General features: G+C 46.9%; 1 protein-coding gene across 2 annotated transcripts in view; it reads right to left on the bottom strand.

Annotated features, from left to right (window-relative positions):
- The window catches only part of ATP10A (ATPase phospholipid transporting 10A (putative)), a 174,468-nt gene that overhangs the window by 85,554 nt on the left and 70,088 nt on the right, over positions 1 to 18,826 (bottom strand). For both annotated transcript variants that reach the window (XM_047766857.1, XM_047766856.1), the window contains exon 2: positions 11,516 to 11,720. In XM_047766857.1, coding sequence (XP_047622813.1) covers positions 11,516 to 11,720 — 205 coding nt within the window. The remainder of the gene's footprint in view (positions 1 to 11,515; positions 11,721 to 18,826) is intronic.

Raw genomic sequence — 18,826 nt, 5'->3', positions numbered from 1 at the left:
TCTGCAGCGCAAGGCTGACCATCGGGATCCAGGGCCTTGTGCTGCAGAATCTATAGGACTCGGACCAGCTCTCTGAACTCAGGGAGGGAGGGTTAGGTCAGTGGTAGCTCCAAATGCTGGGATGGAGTGGCCAAGAGATAACTGAATGCTGAACACTGCGTAGTGGGAAGCGTGGCCATGACCAAGAGGAAGGTCAGGTCAGGGGAGCCCCTTGAGCTGTGGGGTGGGTATAGACAGAAGGGGTGCTCAAATGGCCTGTTCTTGCCACGGCAGCTCAATTTGATTCACTGTGGACTTTTGGTGAAAGGTGATGACATCAGGGGAACAAATGGCTTCTGCTTAGAATAAAAATGAACATTTCCTGCTCCCCTCATGTCACAGGAGTGGAATCAGAAGAACACACTCCAAGTTGGGCAGAAAGCCCAGCCAGGACAGGTGTGACATTGCAGCCACAAGGCCCCAGACTCTTCCTCCGTCCAGACACCCTAAAGAGGGCCCTTCTCTGCCCCTCAGGTCCAGGTCTTATTTTTCCAAAATGATTCTCAGAAGAGATCTCTTTTTACTAATGGTGTAAATAAAACAAGCTCTGAAATCCTTTCTATCCTGTAAAATGAACAGATGAATAGGAAAAACACAAGATACCGTGTTTATCGGAAATGACATCTTTCTTGAAGGAAACTCTAAGATCAAAAGAAGCTTTTAGTCTATAACATAGGGAACTATACTTGGTATTGCAATAACCTATAATGGAAAGAAATCTTTTAAAAGTGTATATATATAACTGAATCACTTTGCTGTACATCTGAAACTAACACAACATTATAAATACACTATACTCCAATGAAAACGTAAAAAAAAAAAAAAAGGGATTTTTCTCAGAAGTTGAAAGGTTTTTCACTCAACATTAGTAAGGGAAAGGAAGACAAAGGGTTTCTGTCCTGGCATGGCATTAGGTTTTTTTTTTTTTTTCCTTTTGTAGGGGGGCTGCCCCACAGCATATAACATATGGGGCCAGGGATCAGATCAGAGCTGGAGTTGCAGCAACACCAGATCCTTTACTCCATTGTGCCGGGCTGGGGATCGAACCTGTGTCCTGGTTCTGCAGAGATGCTGCCGATTCCATTATGACACAGCAGGAAGCCTAGCCTTAACTATTAATACCTTGAATTACACTCACATGCACAGAAATACTTAAAAGAACTCTAGCTGAATTTTTGAAATCTGCTCCATGGTAAAATTCTCGGTCTTTTCGACCCACTGTCAGTCACAGAGTTCCTAATATATGATATATGCATATACTGAGTTTCAGCTGCTTGGCTGATGACCAGCTAGAGAAAGCCACCTGTCTCAGCCTTCTGCAGACATCTTAAGGATCAAGTTTCTAGCAATAAGTTCATCAAGAGAAAGCATTTTTCTCCTCCCAGCATCAGAAAGGCAGGCATTTGGAACAGTGAGTCGAGGTGATCAGCATGATACCTTCAGGAAGGACTCTCACTTTCACCCTGAAACCACTGTTACCGGTTAATTGTGCAGCCCCTTGGCTCCACCCAAATTCATATATTAGAGTCCTACCTCCCAGCACCTCCGAATGTGGCCTTATTTGCAGGTAGGGTCTTTACAGAGGTAATCAAGTTAACATGAGCTCACTAGGGTGGACCCTCATCTAATCTGACCTATGTCCTTATAGGAAGAGGAGACTAGGACACAGTTAGGTTTGGAGGGATGATCATGTGAGGACACAGGGAGAAGACAGCCATCTACAAAGCAAGGAGAGAGGACTCAGGAGGAACCAGCCCTGCCCACACCTTACCCTGAACTTTCAGCCTCCAGGTTGCCAGACAGTACATATCCACCATTTAAGCACCATCTGGTGCTCCTTGTGGCCATCCAGGCAAAGGAGTACAATGCAGTGAAAACATGACAGTGCAGAAGCTGGGAATTAACCAGGCAAAGCCTTCAGCCATCCCTGCCCAAGGATCTCGTCTGTGAGGCCCCCAAGCCTGAAGCTAAAACTTCAGCTGGTGTCTACACTCACCGGCTCCTGTCAACAAATCCTGGAAGGAGCAGAAGGCACCATGAGGGGCTGGGGGCTGGTGTTTCAGAGCTGGGGCTGGAGAGCTGGACTCAGACCACCTACACAAGGGTCCCTCTCTCTCTTTCTGGCCCTGATACAAGTCTGCGTACATCCTGTTGCTCAAGGTGACATCTTGTGGAGACTGGGAGAATGCGCGCTCAGTTCATTGGGTCCAGGGGCCCCGCAGTTTCAGGCGACTGGTACCTCTGGGCCTTGACCACAGGCCTGGGCATGCCTAGTAGAGGAGAAACAGTCCCCCTCATAGGACCAGAGAGAGCTGGATACTGAGGAATCCCATCTCTAGCACAGGCAGGTCACTGAGCTCAAGGTGCTACCACCTTCTGCATTTGTAGAGAAACTTGGCAAAACCTTCCGGCCCATCACACTGACCTATATGTGTCCTGCCCCAGTTTCAGAAGTCCCAAGTCCATGTGTCAGGAGCATCAGAAACTATCATCACTTGCAGAAGATAAATTTTTTATTGGCAGAGAAAATCTCAGTTTCTTCCAGTATTTACCATGACTCTGGATGAGCCTAGCCTGGCCCTCCTCATCCTGAATGGTCAATGGCAATGGTCTGGCAACAGGCTCCCTGGAGGTGGCCCTGGGTTCCAGCTGCCCTCTGCCCCACACTGGGCCGAGAGGCTGAGCCTCTGTGTGTCTTAGAGCTCATCTATCACATGGGAATGGGCACCTCCCTCCTGGAGTTAAGAGAATCAAAGGAAGCAGTGACCTGAGAGGCTCCAAAGAGGCCTGGGGACTGCCGAGAGGGCATCAGCTGGTACCCCAGCCCAGGGGAGTGGTGAAGGCGTGGGTCTCCTTAGTCTTACTGGAAGGGTCATAAGCTTTCTGGACACCAGCATGGAGCCCCCCAGTTCTGGGTTCTGCATAGTGCCAGCCTCAGAGTCTCCTGTCAACCCTGCGGTTGGTAGGCAGCTGTCACAACCATGCCTGTATCCTTGGAGGGATGATGTGTGGGACCACTCAGAACAGGCAGGTTGGCTCCCCCTTGTTGAATCCAAGTGCCCTTGAGTCTCCAGTCTCTAATGCTTGAGACGAGACGAATGGTCCCAACTTGGCTACAGAGCTGGACCCTGTTGGCACACCTTCCCTGCCTACCTTTAGCCTGGATAGGCCAACACCAGGATCCTGGGGGAGGGTCTCCAGGGCTGAGGGTGCAATGTTCCCCCCATTCCCCAATACCCCAGTGTATGTCCTCGTGTCAACCTCATAAAATCTGTCCTTACAAGATTTCCTGCCTGATGGTCAAGGCTCCAGAACACTCGATAAAGGCCGGATGACCAAACTAGCCATTTGAAGTTCCTTCCAAAACAAACCTAGATCTGTGGTCCTTTGAAGCTGGCCTTGTTTACCACCCAAACCAAAGGGCTCACTTCTAACCAACAGCAAGAGGAATTGCTGAAAAGTCACTCGTCACAAATGAGTGAGAACTAATTTTTTTCCTTTTTTCTCAAGGACACAAGAATCACACATGGATATTTCTGTTAAGGTAAGTCTGGTGTGTCTGTGTGTTAAGCTTTGGCCCAATTCTTAACTCACAAAACCCATGAAGCCATATCTCAGTGGTCCTCTCTGGAACAGAGAGTTGGGGAGGGAGGGTTTCCGGTCACCGGCAATGACACTCTTTTAGAGGGGGAGGGGGTGGCGTTCTAACATGTCTGTTACTGCAAGTGGCTTCAGTGGAAACCCACAAGCTACAGAAGTGCATTTCAACCTGACCTCAGCTGGGTAACAACACCCACTGAGACACTGAAGTTGCATCCTGGCGCCTTCCACAGCATGGGTTATCTGTCAGCACTGCTGGAAAATCCCTAGGTGTATCTTAATGTGATTCAACGGAGATGTCAGGAGCAAGGTTCCATCTACCCCCAGCCAGGTCCTGCTCTGCAGTACAGCTCTCCTCCTCTTAAAGACAGATCCCCTTCTCAGGAGTGGTTCACACAGATGCCGTGATGACCCCATAGGTGTGGATAAGGATCCCTGCTCTGGTCTCCCTGGTGGACAGGACAGTCAATCAGAAGAACTCATGTCAAAACAAGAACCTAGCACTGCCTTCTCCTGCAGCAGCTCAGGCAAGTCAAAAGCTTTATATCACTCCCTCAGTAATTCTCAGTGAAATGGGGAACTAGAGCTTTCCACAGTACAAAACAAAAGGAGGATAACTCAAAACAGTCAAAATGCTATGGTGACCAGTCTTGTGTTGTGGAAACAAGGATCTTCCTCTTGCTGGAGGCTCTGCTCAGAAAACCAGGGGAAGGGACAGGACCTCAAGCACGATGCCCCATCAAAGGACAAAGGGTCCCACAGTCCACTGCACAGAGATGGGACCACCAGGCAATGTAGCCTAAGGCGTGCTGTTGAGATGCTCAACAACCAGAGTGAAAATTCCAGATCCCCCAAGAATGAGCTCCTCCAGATCAAACTTATTCTAGAACACCATGTCTTAGCCCAGGAAAGCATATTTATCTTCTCTTCAAAGATGGTAGAAAGTGGTAACTTGGGCATGTTCCAATCGTTTTGCTTTATTCTTTCGGACATACACTTGCACACACACACACATACCCATGACTGCACACACACTTGCACACTCACATGTGGGCACACACACATGCACACACTCACAGATGTGCTTACATACACACCCATACCCACTTGTGAGGAGGAACTTACAGCCAACTGGGCGTATCTTATGCTACCAGCTCTTTCTACTGGCAAAGAAATGCCTGCTCACATACTCGTGCACACACAGCCTCAAACCCTTTGCAATTGCCGATGCAATTCAACTACATTTAGAAAAGTTGGAATTTGAGAAAATCCTTTTTTTTAACAATGAAAGTACAGAAACAGTATTTCACATTGTATACCACCATTAAATAGAACACAAACCTCTTACTGCTTTGCTTGCCTTTCTCCTAGAATAAAAAAATGACCACTTTCACACACAAAAAACATGAAGTTAAATGCACACAGTGTTCAAGTTTCCAGACATTGTAATAAGATCTTTTAGGATTAACATTTCAGATGAGCCTCCTATTATCAAATTCATGGCATTTAATTGTTTTCATTAAGATTACAGTGTTTCACTCCCTGTAACATGATCCCAAGCACGACTTGTTACCTATGCTTTGCGACACCATGGGTTCAAGGCAAATGATTCATGGCAAAGTCACAAGGATTAGAAATCCAAACATCTTATTATACAACCAAATTTACACTCCACATGAAGTAAACACACTTGATATTATAAAACACGGTATGTCTAAGATTATTGTATTATCTACCTCATGGAATTTCTTTGCATATCCACACTTGCTAGAATTAAAATTTTAGTCCAAACATAGTTATTGTATACTCAAAGTAATTTTCTTTCTCACAGTCTTTCTTGTTGCCTATTTAATATCTTTCCACAAAAGTATGTGATGGTTAAATCTGAGATCAAAAATATCCCACAGTATAAATTATGAGCTTAATGACTATACCTCATTACGTTTTAAAAAAAACCATGAATCTATTTGTCAAGGATTGATATTGACTGATCCAATTAACACACCCAGCCAGCTGTCTTTATTTTCTGCTTAGATGACAGATGGTTTCCTTCTTCAATCCCACAGCAGAGAACGCAGCTAATTTAAAGACTACTCAAAAAGCTTGAGGAAAAAGAAACTTTGGTGCATGAACCATCTTACAAACCACTAGTTTTCCTGTGGGAGAGATAACTTAGGGAGCACAGTGTAGGCAGGAACAAAAAATATTAGTTTTGTTTCCTACATATTTGGAATTTTAAAGGCATTCCTCCAAGTTCCTTGAATTCTGCCAAGTAACTTGGGGGAGGACTGAGCTTTGTCACTGCCTGAGAGAGCCTCGCACCCAGCTGCAGGGAATTTAGTAAAATGTATGTGCAAAGTGGAGGTAAAGCCATGTCACTGCCTTAGGATCCATGCTGGCCTGGACATGTGCATCTCTTAAGGAGTGCTGATTAGACTTTTTCCAGCCTTGTAAACATCCACACTAATATCACCAGGAGCACATGCTGAGCACACGTGCACACACGTGGGCTCACACCCACACATGCCTGGGAAGTGCTGGCTTTGGCAGGCTTGTGGTTTCAGCTCTTCCTGCAGGCCTTACAATCACTGCTCCAAACTGCGGGAAGCAGATGGCCCCGTGGGTGTAGCCGGGTGTGGGCAACAATCCCACAGGTCCATCCAAGAGAAAATTTGGAGAAGTGTTTCTTTCCCCAGGAAATTAACCCACACGTAAGTCACCTCCTGGATGGCTCCATGGCCTGCACAGCTTCAGGGCTGGGCTCCCTGCCTGCCCCACCCCCTCTGAAACTCTCAAACCACCTGACACATCAGGGTCCTGCTTCTGCTTTCTCCTCAGCAAGAATCTCTCCCCAACTCTGCCTGATTTACCTATTTCCACGCTGCACACTGCCACAAGCGGAAAGATGTTTGCCTGTTTTGGTGGGTGCCTGGAATGGCATTTGAAGCACGGTAGGTGCTCAATCAATATTTGTTAAAACAATGAAAAAAAAAAGTGAGTCTGAAAAAGAAAGATTTTATATAAAATTATTGGCCATGGAACTCCAATTCTGCAGAAATGACTGAGCAAATGTTGCAGACGAACTATAAACTTCTCCCCGTACAGAGGCTGAATGCATGCAGCATCACAGGCAGGGCCATACGTCTGAATGAACATGTGGGGTGAAGCAACACAGATGCCCAGTGTGACAGGCAAGATGGGGCACTGGAGAACCTCATCTTGCCAACCCAGGAGCTGCCAGACCCTACTCTGATTTAAGGGGCAGAGGAGTGGGGCTTTGATAGAATCTCTTGACTTTTCTTTCTGTTTCTCATCTACAAAAGTGTATGATCATCATTTACCTCACAATTTGTATTTAAAAATATGATTCAAAAATGTCTGCACCACTATGAATGAGAGAAACATGATAAGGCCTGGCCCCCAGGAAGCCGGAACAAATATGAATTGCTTTTTTGTGACAGCTCATGTTCAGCTCTGAGGTTCCACTTATTTCCAGGATAGCCAATTTGACCCCAACTTTTAATTAAATGTTTATTTTGAAGTCCCAATGTCTATGTTTCCTTCTCCAGAGGCAAGATGGCTGGGTGGTTGAAGGTGTCTGGGGGCCTTGTCCTTGGACTCAGGGGTCTGGCAGACCCCACCCCAGCAGTGCTTCTAGCCCCTCAATTCTGTGCAATTTATCCAATGCTCTTCATTAAATACAATCCTATTTCCACCTCTGAGACACCTTCTGACTCGTGTCCTTCCCTCAAACACATACCTGACACCCAAACCCTCCCACCCTAGCCTATAGAATATATTTAAGCCTGTTTTCTGGGAGTCTCCCTATTCCCCACCCCTCCAACCCCAGAAGGCCACTTTCCAAACACAGCTCCCTAATGGGATTCTTCTCGTTGCCCCAGTCTGGGTGTCTGCTGGTGAGGGGGCCTGGGACCTCTAGGTATTGTCCCCGTGCCTTAAGTGACCAGACCCCCACAGCATGTGCACCACCTTCCTCTTTCTTAGCATCCTTCCTCCAAGCAAACAAGCCCTTCATAAATGACTTTGGAAATTGGAGAGGCTGGGAAGAGGAGCCTCCTTCTTGCTACAGCAACCGAGGATGCTAGAGGGGCCAGTGGATTTGTTCTCTAGGTCTTGGCCCACACAAGCTCTCTCCAGCTCTCAGCTCAGGGAAACCAGGACCCTGAGGCTCAGCCTCAGACCTCAGCCAGGATTGCTGTTCTTTGGCCCCCTCCTGAACCCCCGCATGCATAAGGCCTGGACTCCAAGGAGTTGCTGTCCAGGAGAGCCACCCCTGGTCTTCCACTGTGGTGGCTGGAGCCACCCTAGCTCCTGGCCCAGCACCTTCCAGTGGATGGCTCCTCTGAACCTGTGAGAGCTGACTTCTGTTGGCAGAGGGACAGCCATACCCTTGGCCATGAGAACAAGACCCAGGCCTGGTGGCCTCGTCCCTGGGCACTATCTCAGATCCTGGGCCCTGATATTCCTTCTATCAGCTCATCTGCTTTCTGGGGAGTCACTGCTTATTATGTATCCCCCAAGAGGAGCTCTTTACATCAAACTTTCCCTGAATGAACCAGGTGTGATTTCTGCCTCCACAATGGACCCTGACAGATCTACCCATCCCCTACATTAATGTCAAGGTCCCCTCTTATTCTTCACCTAAGTTTCTTCTTTTTCTTTTTAGAAAAGATACAGCCACATCTGCAGCTTATGGAACTTCCCAGGCTAGGGGGCAAATTGAAGCTGCAGCTCAGGCCTATACCACAGCCACAGAAATGCCAGATCCAAGACACATCTGCAACCTATGCCACAGGTTGTGGCAACTCTGGATCCTTAACCCACTGAGCGAGGCCATAGATCTAACCTGTATCCTCATGGACACTATGTTGGGTCCTTAACCCACTGAGCCACAATGGGAACTCCTCCTCACCAAGTTTTGTGAATCACCTCCAATTTAAGTTTTCCTAAGGGTTGTCACTTCCAACTGCCCACTCATCAACATGGCACCATGGTCTGTATACTGGATAGGAACCTGCTCTTCACCTGCCTGAGAGGCCAGCAGACTCCGTCCATGAAAAACCCACTTCAGCACACAGGACTGAAATGTTCTTGGCTTTGTAATGCTGCATTCAGAACTTTAGTTTTCCAATTGTCAGGCTTTTAAAAGCCAGAGATTTCCTATCTCCATTGTGCCTAGGGTAGTTCATATATTTCAGAATAATAATGTATGAATAATGCATGAATTCAGGTACCAGAAAAATGCCTTTGGACCTTAGGGAAAGAAGGGAAAAAAAAAAACAGACGGTGAAGAAATATACCAATATTAGGGACAAGAATGTGTATGCATGTTGAATATTATATGCATATTGAATGTGCATGTATTTTGGTGCTGATTAAGAAACTTCTTTTTATTTATTTATTTTACCTGTGACATACAGAAGTTCCTGGGCCAGGGATTGAATTCGTGCTGCAGCTGCAACCTATATCTGGCTACAATGGATGCTTTAAACTACCGCACCAGGCCAGGGATCAAACCTGCACCTCTACAATGACCAGAATCACTGCAGTGGGATTCTTAACCCAGTTCTCCACAGGAAGAACTCCAAGAAATTTGTTTTTAATCAAAATTGTTTTGGTTCTTAATTTTGAACATCTTGACTACGTTACACCTCAGCTGCACTGACGTCCTCAGACATTCCCTGGGCCCTAAGGAGGGGGACATAGGATGTGTCTATCTGCAGCCATCCGGGAATTTTCTACATCAGTCTTACAAATAGCGGGTATTTATGCAAAGAACCATTCAGCTATCTAGTGTTCCAGATTTTGTTTGGGGAAAAAGTGGGAGGAAGAGGCTTTTTGATTTTACTGGGTTCAATTCTTGAAAAAATAAATCAGAAGACAGGAAATAAGGAAGTTGTTCTCAAGAGCTAATCAAGGAGATGCACCTTCATGGCTTTCCCCACCAGCCACCCAAACAGGTCCCTCTGAAATCCGGTCCCAAATTAGCCAGACCTTCCACACTGCCTGATCATTCATCCATCAGATGCTTCTGTGCTTTCCTTTATGTTATAGGCACCCTCTGTGTATACTGGCTGCCCCTCCAGGATGGAAATGGAGTCCGTGCAGTCACTGTGTCCTTTTAAGTCTATCCCTGCTGACCTTAGGGCTTGTTGCCATGCCTGGCTGTACCCTGGAGAGGGCTTGGGAATTCTGGGTTCTGGGGGCTGGGGGAGGCTAGGGAAAGAAGCCTGGGTGAGACAACCTCAGAGCACATGCACACAGGGCCTGGAGAGGTAGGGGCATTGGAAGGTGGGCCCACATTTATTACAAAAACTTGGAGCACGGTCAGTGCAGAAGCCGGAACCGGATCCTGGGCCTTGAGAGTCCCTAACAAGCACTGTCTCCAACTCTCCTGATCTGGTAAAAGAGAGCACCCCTTTAAAAAAATTACTATTTAGGGGAGTTTCCTGGTGGCCCAGAGGGTTAAGAATCTGTTGTTGTCACTGCTATGGTGCAGGTTCCATTCCTGGCCTGGGAACTTCTGCATGCCATGGGTGTGGCAAAAAAAAATACCATTTCTGTTGTTTACTGTATGCTTTTCCTCATTCTAAGACAGATTTGACACAGCATTCTTGGCACAAAAGGAGATTAAAATGGAGAAATCACAGGGGTGGGAGGAAGTGAGGGCAGGAGAATCCAGACGCTGGGAAAGAGGACTAGGCAGTTTGCAGGAGGTGGGTGACAGCCAGGCTCAGAATGTCCTGCCGCCAAGGCCAGGTGGGAGCCCCAGGATGTGGGATGTCATCTGGCCCTTAGCACATGCATAGAGGCACCTTTGGCTGTCATGGTGACCAAGGGTAAATGGCATGGACACTCATAGTGGGGGGCAGGGGTGCCCAAAAATAATACTGCCCAAGGAACACCCCACCCCAAATGCCAGCAATGCCCCAGGGAGAGCCCAAGCTCTAAAACAAGCCAACAGTTCCAGAACCCACCCCTCCCAGTCCTGACTCCAAGGCCTGGTTCTCCTGGAGGAACTGGTAGAGAGGGCACCAAGACAGATGGTGAAAATCCCCAGCATTTGACATTGAATGACACCCATTAGGTGATAGAGGACATGGCTTCCTTCCTGAAATGCTGGCCCTCACTTCCTTGGGCACCTTATAGGGCAAGGCTCCCAGCCTGACTGACATGGGCAGCTCAGTGTCAGGAGAACAAGGTGTGGGTTGCCTCTCTGCCCTGCCAGATGCCTCCTGACCCCTGGGCACTCAAGGTCCTTTCTGTCCCTGAGAGTTGTCACCCCTGCAGCCTCTGCAGACCTGAAGTGAGACAGAGGTTGGAAACCCCCGATGGGGTCTGAATTTTCCAGCCACAAGGCTATGGGTGGGGACAGGTGGTCAAGCCCTGCTCCCTTTCTGACTTCTCACTCCTACAGGCCCAGCACCTCTGAGCCAGAAGAATTCAGTCATAGAAATGTCACTGAACTCAGAACACTCTCATGGAGAAAAATTCCTGAGCCTAAGCTGGGGTCAGGTCATTACTTTTGCTGTTGTTGCCAGCTAGCGAACAGTTGGGCAAATGCTGAAAGCCAGCAGGGCCTAGGTATCCCTTGTGACTCGAAAGGGACCCCAAATCTAAGAAGTGTTCAGTGAAAATCAGTCACAAAACCTGGGTTCTGTTCCACCCCAGCCTCAAGCCCGGTTATGAGCTCAGGGCGGCTGGGGTCCTCTCAGACCCTCAGTCCCACACCCGTCCACTAGGAAAATCATCCTGGCCTGATAGAGGGGATGCAGGTGTCCTAAGGCCCAGAGGGCCAGCCCGGGAAGACCAGTGGATGCTGTGCCTGGGACCCTGGATGTGCCAGATCACTTACAAGCTCGGAGAAGCCTCGGACCACCTGGCGCCGTTTCAGGTTGGTCTCCCCATCCAGGTTGGCCGTCTCGATGTGGCACAGCCCGTCAGGGTCACTGGAGGAGAGCAGCAGGATGTCTGCAGGGATGATCTCATTGCAGCGAAGACGCACAAAGTCTCCCACGCGGATTTCTTTCCAGAATCGGTTCACGTACTGCTTCTCTTCCCTGGTAAAGAGATGGCCATTAACAGGATTGGAGGGGGTCCATCAGGGCCAAATCTGGGAACTCATGGAATACTTGGTGCCATTTTCTGATATGTTGAAAACTTCCATAATCAGAAGTGTTTTTAAAAAGATTCCTCCATGATGGAAGATAATATAAGAAAAGGAATGTATATATATATGTATGACTGAGTCACTTTGCTGTGTAGCAGAAATCGGCCTAACAGTGTAAATCAACTATACCTTAGTAACAAAAAATAAATTAAAAAAGAAAAGAAGACTTCTGAAAACCACATATAATACCACTCTAATTACATGAAATATCTAGAAAAAGCAAATCAATGGAGGTAGAAGGTGGATTAGTGGTTTCCAGGGCCTGAGGGGAGGGAGATGGAGAGAAAGAAATTGTTTATAGGGTAGACGTTTCCACTGGGGTGATTTAAATGTTCTGGAACTCGGTAGTGGTGATAGTTTCAGAACACTGACTGCACTAAATGCTGCGGCACTGTCCACTTTAAAATGGCTAAACTTTCCACTCCTAGGTAGATGCCCCACAGAATTAAAATCAGGGACTTGAATAGATATATCTGCACATCCATATTCACAGCAGCATTACTCACAGTAGTCCAACAGTGGAAACAACCCAAACGCCCACAAATAGCTGAACAGATAAACGAAATGTCGTATACCCATAGAGTGGAATATTATTCAGCCACACAAAGGAAGGAAGTTCTGATGCAGGCTACAATGTGGATGAACTCTGAAGACATTATGCCACATGGAATAAGCCAGTTACAAAAGGACAAAGACTGCCTGATTCTACTTCTCTGAGGTTCCTACAATAGACAAATCCATACAGACAGATAGTAGAACCTCTGTGCCATCAGCAGAACGAAGCTCACAGCAACTGCATCCTCTCCTCATCACTCAAGATCGAGTAGGCAACCACTCAGAACAGTGCCCACCATGGTCAGCTTTCAACACCTGTTACTTACTATTTATTAATAGACAGGAGAAAGAAACTGTTATTTGTAGATTTCTGCTTTTGATTTTTTTTAAACTCTGGAAAAATGGGCTAATTAATCCTATGAAAGGCATTTTTCAGAGTTCCTTGGTGGTGCAGCAAGTTAGGGATCCGGTGTTGCCACTTCTAGGCCTCAGGTTCACTCCCTGGCCAGAGAACTTCCACATGCCTTCCTTAAGCACAAATTAAAAAAAAAAAAAAAAGGAACAAGACTTTATCTTTATCTCAACATGTTATATGATGAAAGTGCATCAAAAAATCCTCTGGACCACACTCTTGATGAAAATAAAAAGTCCTAAAACACATTTCACTTTCACCACGACCTTGTCACTGGTCCCTGCCTCACAAAACGACCTGCCTCACCTGAGCTCCCAGAGAGAGAATCTAGGCAGAGAATTTAGGACTCAAGGTGGACTCAAGGTGGATCCAAGTCCTGAGCTTGGGTGACAAGTACTGAAAATGTCAGACCTTTGTTTTATTCCCCTATTTTATGGCAAACTTCCAGGGGCTCCATCACTGCCCCAGATACTGCCCCAGATACTGAAGAGAAAGGTGGCCTCTATTTTCTTTCATTCCTTTCATTCAAGATCCACCATAATCTGGTCACTATAGGACCAACAAAGATAAATTAGATACAACTTTGTACTCAAAAATAAATTCAAGGCAAGACCAAGGCACTAAGTGTCCCCTGGGGGCTACAGAATCAAGCCCCCACTGAGCACAAGGGAATTCTTCCCACTGCTCTCCAGGTTCTCACTATCCTTCTCCATCTGTGACTTGTCTCCCTGCCCCAGCCCAAGGGCACAGCTGGCTCACTGTCACAGTCTGACCTCTTTCCAATGGACAGATGAGAGCCTTGATGAGTGACAGATCAAACAGGACTTAACCATGTTCCTATTTCCTTTTCTAAAAGTCAAACCTTGACTTTCTCTCACTTACTCTTTCTTCCTTATCAGGGCCCTTCGCTGGCCTCCCACAGAAGTACAAAGGAATTTGAAAGGGCCCGTTCTTCCCAGAAGAAAGTTCCTGAAACTCTGTCAGTTTGCAGTCAGAGGGGGACAGTGCATGCTGAGAGCCAGCTGGACGGCTCCAGGTGACTGGTGGTCCTGCACAGGCCCAGGTCACAGGCAGAGGGCAGTGACGGTGGAGTGGAGGATGGGGCGCAATGCTGTCTGGATTCAGTTTATCTTAGCTATATTCCATGCATAAAACTCATCAAAAATTAAGCCAGTTTCCATCTGCCTTGAAGTCTTAAAACATTAGCTTGCCCAACGCAGCAGTGCATGTTTTTATTTTACTTTTTTTTTTGTCTTTTTAGGCCATGCTTACGGCACATGGAAGTTCCCAGGCTAGGAGTCGAACTGGAGCCACAGCTGCCAACCTACACACCATAGCCACAGCAACTCAGGATCCGAGCTGCACCTGCAACCTGGACCACAGCTCACTGCAACGCCGGATCCTTAGCCCATTGAGCAGGTCCAGGGATTGAACCTGTGTCGGCGTGGATACTAGTTGGGTTTGTCGGCGCTGAGCCATGACAGGAGCTCCTTTTTTTATTTGTTTGTTTTTTAGAGCATGTTTTAAAAATTGTAATTTTGATGACGGCACAAGAGTCCACTCCACTCCCCCCTGGAAACATGGAGCGATGGATGAGGAGGTGACATCCTGGCGGGAAGACTGGCCTCAGCCACGGAAAACAAAGGGAATGGCAGCAGAGTTGCCCCAGGACCCCTGCAAGGAAAAAGGCCCTGCAGCTCCCACGGACCCTAAAATGGCAAGACCCTTAAAAACCCAGAGTTGGCATCGCTCATGGCAGAACAGCATCACAGAATTCCTTCATCACCTCAACAGACAAAGATTCCTCATTGAAGCCCCATAGTCCTCTCAACTATTCCTGCTGGAGCTCCCGGCACTGAGTCTGGACCCTACATTGATCCTGCAACCCCCATCTGCGTTACCCATATATTTTTATTATACGTATATACAATAAAATAATGTAGTGTTATTATATATTAATATATAATATAATTATATATTATATTCATATGATAATACATACATTATATGCATTATATAACAGTTTGAAAAATATACCATATTACATATTACAAGTGTATGTATGTATATACATATATACAGATACATTATGGATAACATACATATTTTTTATATTTTTATATATATATATATATATTCACACACACATATATATATGAGTATCCCTCCTTTTCATGGGGAAGGTATAATATTTATTTTTTCCCAGCAACAGTATTTGGACAGAAGGTCTTTAAAGGGGTGACTGAGTCAAAATGAGATCATAGGGTGTGACCCTGATCCAATGTGACCAGAGTCCTTATAACAAGAAGGAGGAGTTCCTGTTGTGGCTCAGTAGGTTAAGGACCCAACTCTATCTCCCTAAGGATGTGGGTTTAATTCCCCATCTTACTCAGTGAGTTAAGGATCCAGCATTGCCACAAGCCATGGCATAGGTTGCAGATGTAGCTCAGATCCGGCGTTGCTGTTGCTGTGGCTGTGGCGTAGGCCTCAGATACAGCTCCGACTCAACCCCTGGCTTGGGAACTTCCAAACGCCACAGGTGCAGCCATAAAAATTAAAGAAAAAAAAAAAAAAAGAAAGAGAGAAGAGGGGAGGGACACCAGGAAGGTATGTGCACAGAGGAAGACCGCACGAGGACACAGGGAGAAGACAGCCGTCGGCAGAGACGCCAGTCCCATCGAGGCCTTGATCTTGAATGTCCAGCCTCCAGACTGTAAGACAACAAACAACTGCTATTTAGGCCACCCCATCTGTGGTGCTGTCATGGCAGCCCCCCCAGACTAGCACCTGGTCACTTCATTGCCATGACTCCTGCTGGAAGAGGTGGCTCCCAGGCTACAAAGACAAGGACAGGAAAGGGGGAGCAGCAGAGGACAAAGTGACAGAGGGCATTGTACCAGGAGACTTCCACAGCATGTGTCCCACATGCCCCCAGGTCTGTGCACAGGAAAAGCTTCACAGAGAAGACAGAAACAAACACTGCACTGTAACACCAGCCTCCTAATAACTCTCCTTTACAGACTTCCAGCAGCAGGTAAATGATTTCATACTGTTTTCTGTTTCCTCGGGTCACAGTGGATGCCATTTACAGGATACAAGACCCTTCCCCTCCAAGGGAAAAGTCTCCAGGGTGTACACAGAGAAACCTCCAAATTCTTACCTCAACCAGGCAGGTGCTTGGCTTTCTCCAGGGGCCAGGGGATCCTCCTGAGATACCAGGTTTAAAATCATCCCAATCATCAATTCTCTGCATTTATTGACAGCACTTTTAGTAAGTGGCACTGTTTAGCTGGCCCCTGTGACATTTCTTCTAAGCATAGGTGCTACCCCCTACCACGTGGTGGCAGGATTCTGAGATGGCCCCTAGATCCCCAGGCCTGGTGTGCACGCCCTGGCCTGGCCCCAGTAAGGTGGGGGCTGTGCATGTGGGAGAAGTCACTCCCGCAGTGGACTTGAAGGTGACCAATCAGTGAACTACGAGCTGAGTACCTAGGGGAACCAGCAGGTGGGCCTGATGGAATGGGCCCCACGATCAGGGCCAGGGGACTGAGAGTGGCCCTGGCCACCAGCCAGTAAAAGCAGGGGTCAGGCCTACCACCACCAGAGCTCCATTCCACCAACTACCTGAACAAGCCTGGGACAAGACCTCAGCTGGAAAACACTGGACCACAGCTGGCAAGACCCAGGCCAGAGCACCCAGCCAGTCCGTCAGCACACTCTTGCTCCCAGAAATGGTGACAGCACACCTCTGAGGTGTCTCCAGCTGCTGAGTCTTTGGAAACTTGTCACAAGGCAAGAGAAAGCAAATACACACCATTCCTGTCTTCTGCCCACAGCAGAAGCTGGAGGTAGTCTGGTCCTCTGCAGGGCGCAGCAAACTGAAAACTCTTTATGCATTATAATCTGCCAACCTGAGCAAGGACTACTTCATGGGAAAGGAATGCAAAGCAAGTCTGGTTTAAAGCCAAACACCCTTCTCTTTCCCCACAAAATGGAAGCCCATCCTAGGGTATCAAGAACCTGTTAAAACGTGGGGATGGAGTTCCCTTTGTAGCTCAGCAGTAACAAATCCAACTAGTATCCATGAGTAACACATCTTCTCCTGAGGCTGATGGGAACCAGGAAATGTCCGCTTTTACTCCCTCCCCTTTTAGTATAAAAGAAGCCTGACTTCTAACTCAGGCAAAGTAGTTCTTCGGGTCACAAATACACCGCCTTCTTGGTCTGCTGGCTTTCCAAAAAAAATCACTATTCCTTGTCCCAATAACCATCTCTCGATTTATTGGCCTGTCGTGGGTGAGCAGTGCGGGTTTGGATTCAGTAACACAATGTGGCGAAGGTAGGATCTGTGTCATAAAACCAAACAAACCTACATAATTTTTTTTTTTTAAATGGGCACTTGCAGGAATTGAGGGAATTGTACTTTCATCTTTAAAGTCTTGTTTTCAAATGGATTTGCATCTCGGTAATAGGGTTACCATTTCCCCTAATAGCAAAAGAACATCTTTATTTTTTTAAGGTGACAACAGATTCCAAACTTGATAAACCAGTTACTATCCCTGGTGACCCACTGCTGCTCCCTGTACAATGACAATCACAACAATAATTGGCCCATCACAATCCCTGTCTCCAACCTGGTCTGCAGATTCACATGAGTATGTCCCTTTATGAGAGTCCTCCTAGCTGGAGAAAGGAGGAAAAGGAAGAAGACACATGCCCATTTTCCATTCCACCCACAGCAGGTGACTTCTCCCCTGTAATGTGATATGACCATTCCAGTTTAGTGACAAGGTGACAGGCTGCTCACACTTCTAAGCGTGTCCATGAAACACCCATGACACACGCATGAAGCCAGCTTCCCAGGGCATCTTACCGTTGGAGACACTTGCCTCTTCCATTTCTTGGTAATTTAGGAAATGAATGAGAAGTCTGAAGTGCTTATAACTTGAATACATATTTGATTTTCTTACCATTACATTATCTAACAACTTTACGTGGCCATATTTTACCATATACTTTCCTTTGTTCCAAAAATGCTGGCTTTAATTCAATTGCATATTATTTTCACAACTGCAAAGAGGAAACACCCCGCCCATTGCCCTCCTACCATTCACCACACCCACACCATGCTCAGGTGCTGGCGACGGTGGCATAGGAATAAAGAAGGCACTTTTCACTCACCTCACCTGATTTCTTCCTCTCTTAAACTTGCCTCTCCTCTAGCAAGACCAGTCAACAAAGGAGCATGTCTGGGGTTTGCATGGGTAGGAAAGAGTGAGGAAAATAAAGAAGAGATGGAGGCCTTTTTTTTTTTTTTTTTCATTTTTGGCCGCGCCCAAGACAAATGGAAGATCCTGGGCTAGGGATCAAATTTGCACCGCCTCAGAGAAAATGCCAGATCCTTAACCTCTGTGCCACAGAGGGAACTCCGTGATGGAGGGTTTTTAAGGTTTGAGCAAATCCATTTGAAAACAAGGCATAAAGATGAAAGTACAATCCCCTCACTTATGTTTTAAGTACCAGTCAAGGCTCAGAGAAAGAATACTTATTCTCATTAGGCAATCAGGGAGTGCCTCCTGGAAGAGGGGGTATCTGAATTTAGCTCTTAAAGGATGAAAACAATCTTAGCCTAACCCATACCCTACCCTACCCCAAGGGGACTATTTATACTAAAGAGTGGAATTTAGGGAGAGGCTAGACAGGCAGTGCCCAAACCAAAGCTAAGGCAGAGGCAGAGCTAAAGGTATCATGAGACTCAGAAACAGAAATGGAAGAAAGACCAAGCATGGGACTTTGTACCACTGAGGTCACTGGACATCATGATGAAGGAGAACAGGCATGGGGTGTTCAGTTCTCCAACCCTGGTGGCTGGAATGTGGGTACCACTCAACTCACCCAGGAGTGGGGCCTCTGTGGGAAGGAACAGAATCCAGTTGTGAGCAATTCTGAGTCCAAGGCACTGGTGGGGCTGGTGGGAGGTGCTTTCAAGACCAAGGTAGAAAAGGGCTCATGCATGGAGGTGACAGGAC

This window comes from Phacochoerus africanus, chromosome 2 (genome assembly GCF_016906955.1).
Source record: "Phacochoerus africanus isolate WHEZ1 chromosome 2, ROS_Pafr_v1, whole genome shotgun sequence".
NCBI lineage: Eukaryota > Metazoa > Chordata > Mammalia > Artiodactyla > Suidae > Phacochoerus > Phacochoerus africanus.
The sequence above is the reverse complement of the archived record's forward strand: the minus strand, read 5'-3'. Positions and strand labels throughout refer to the sequence as shown.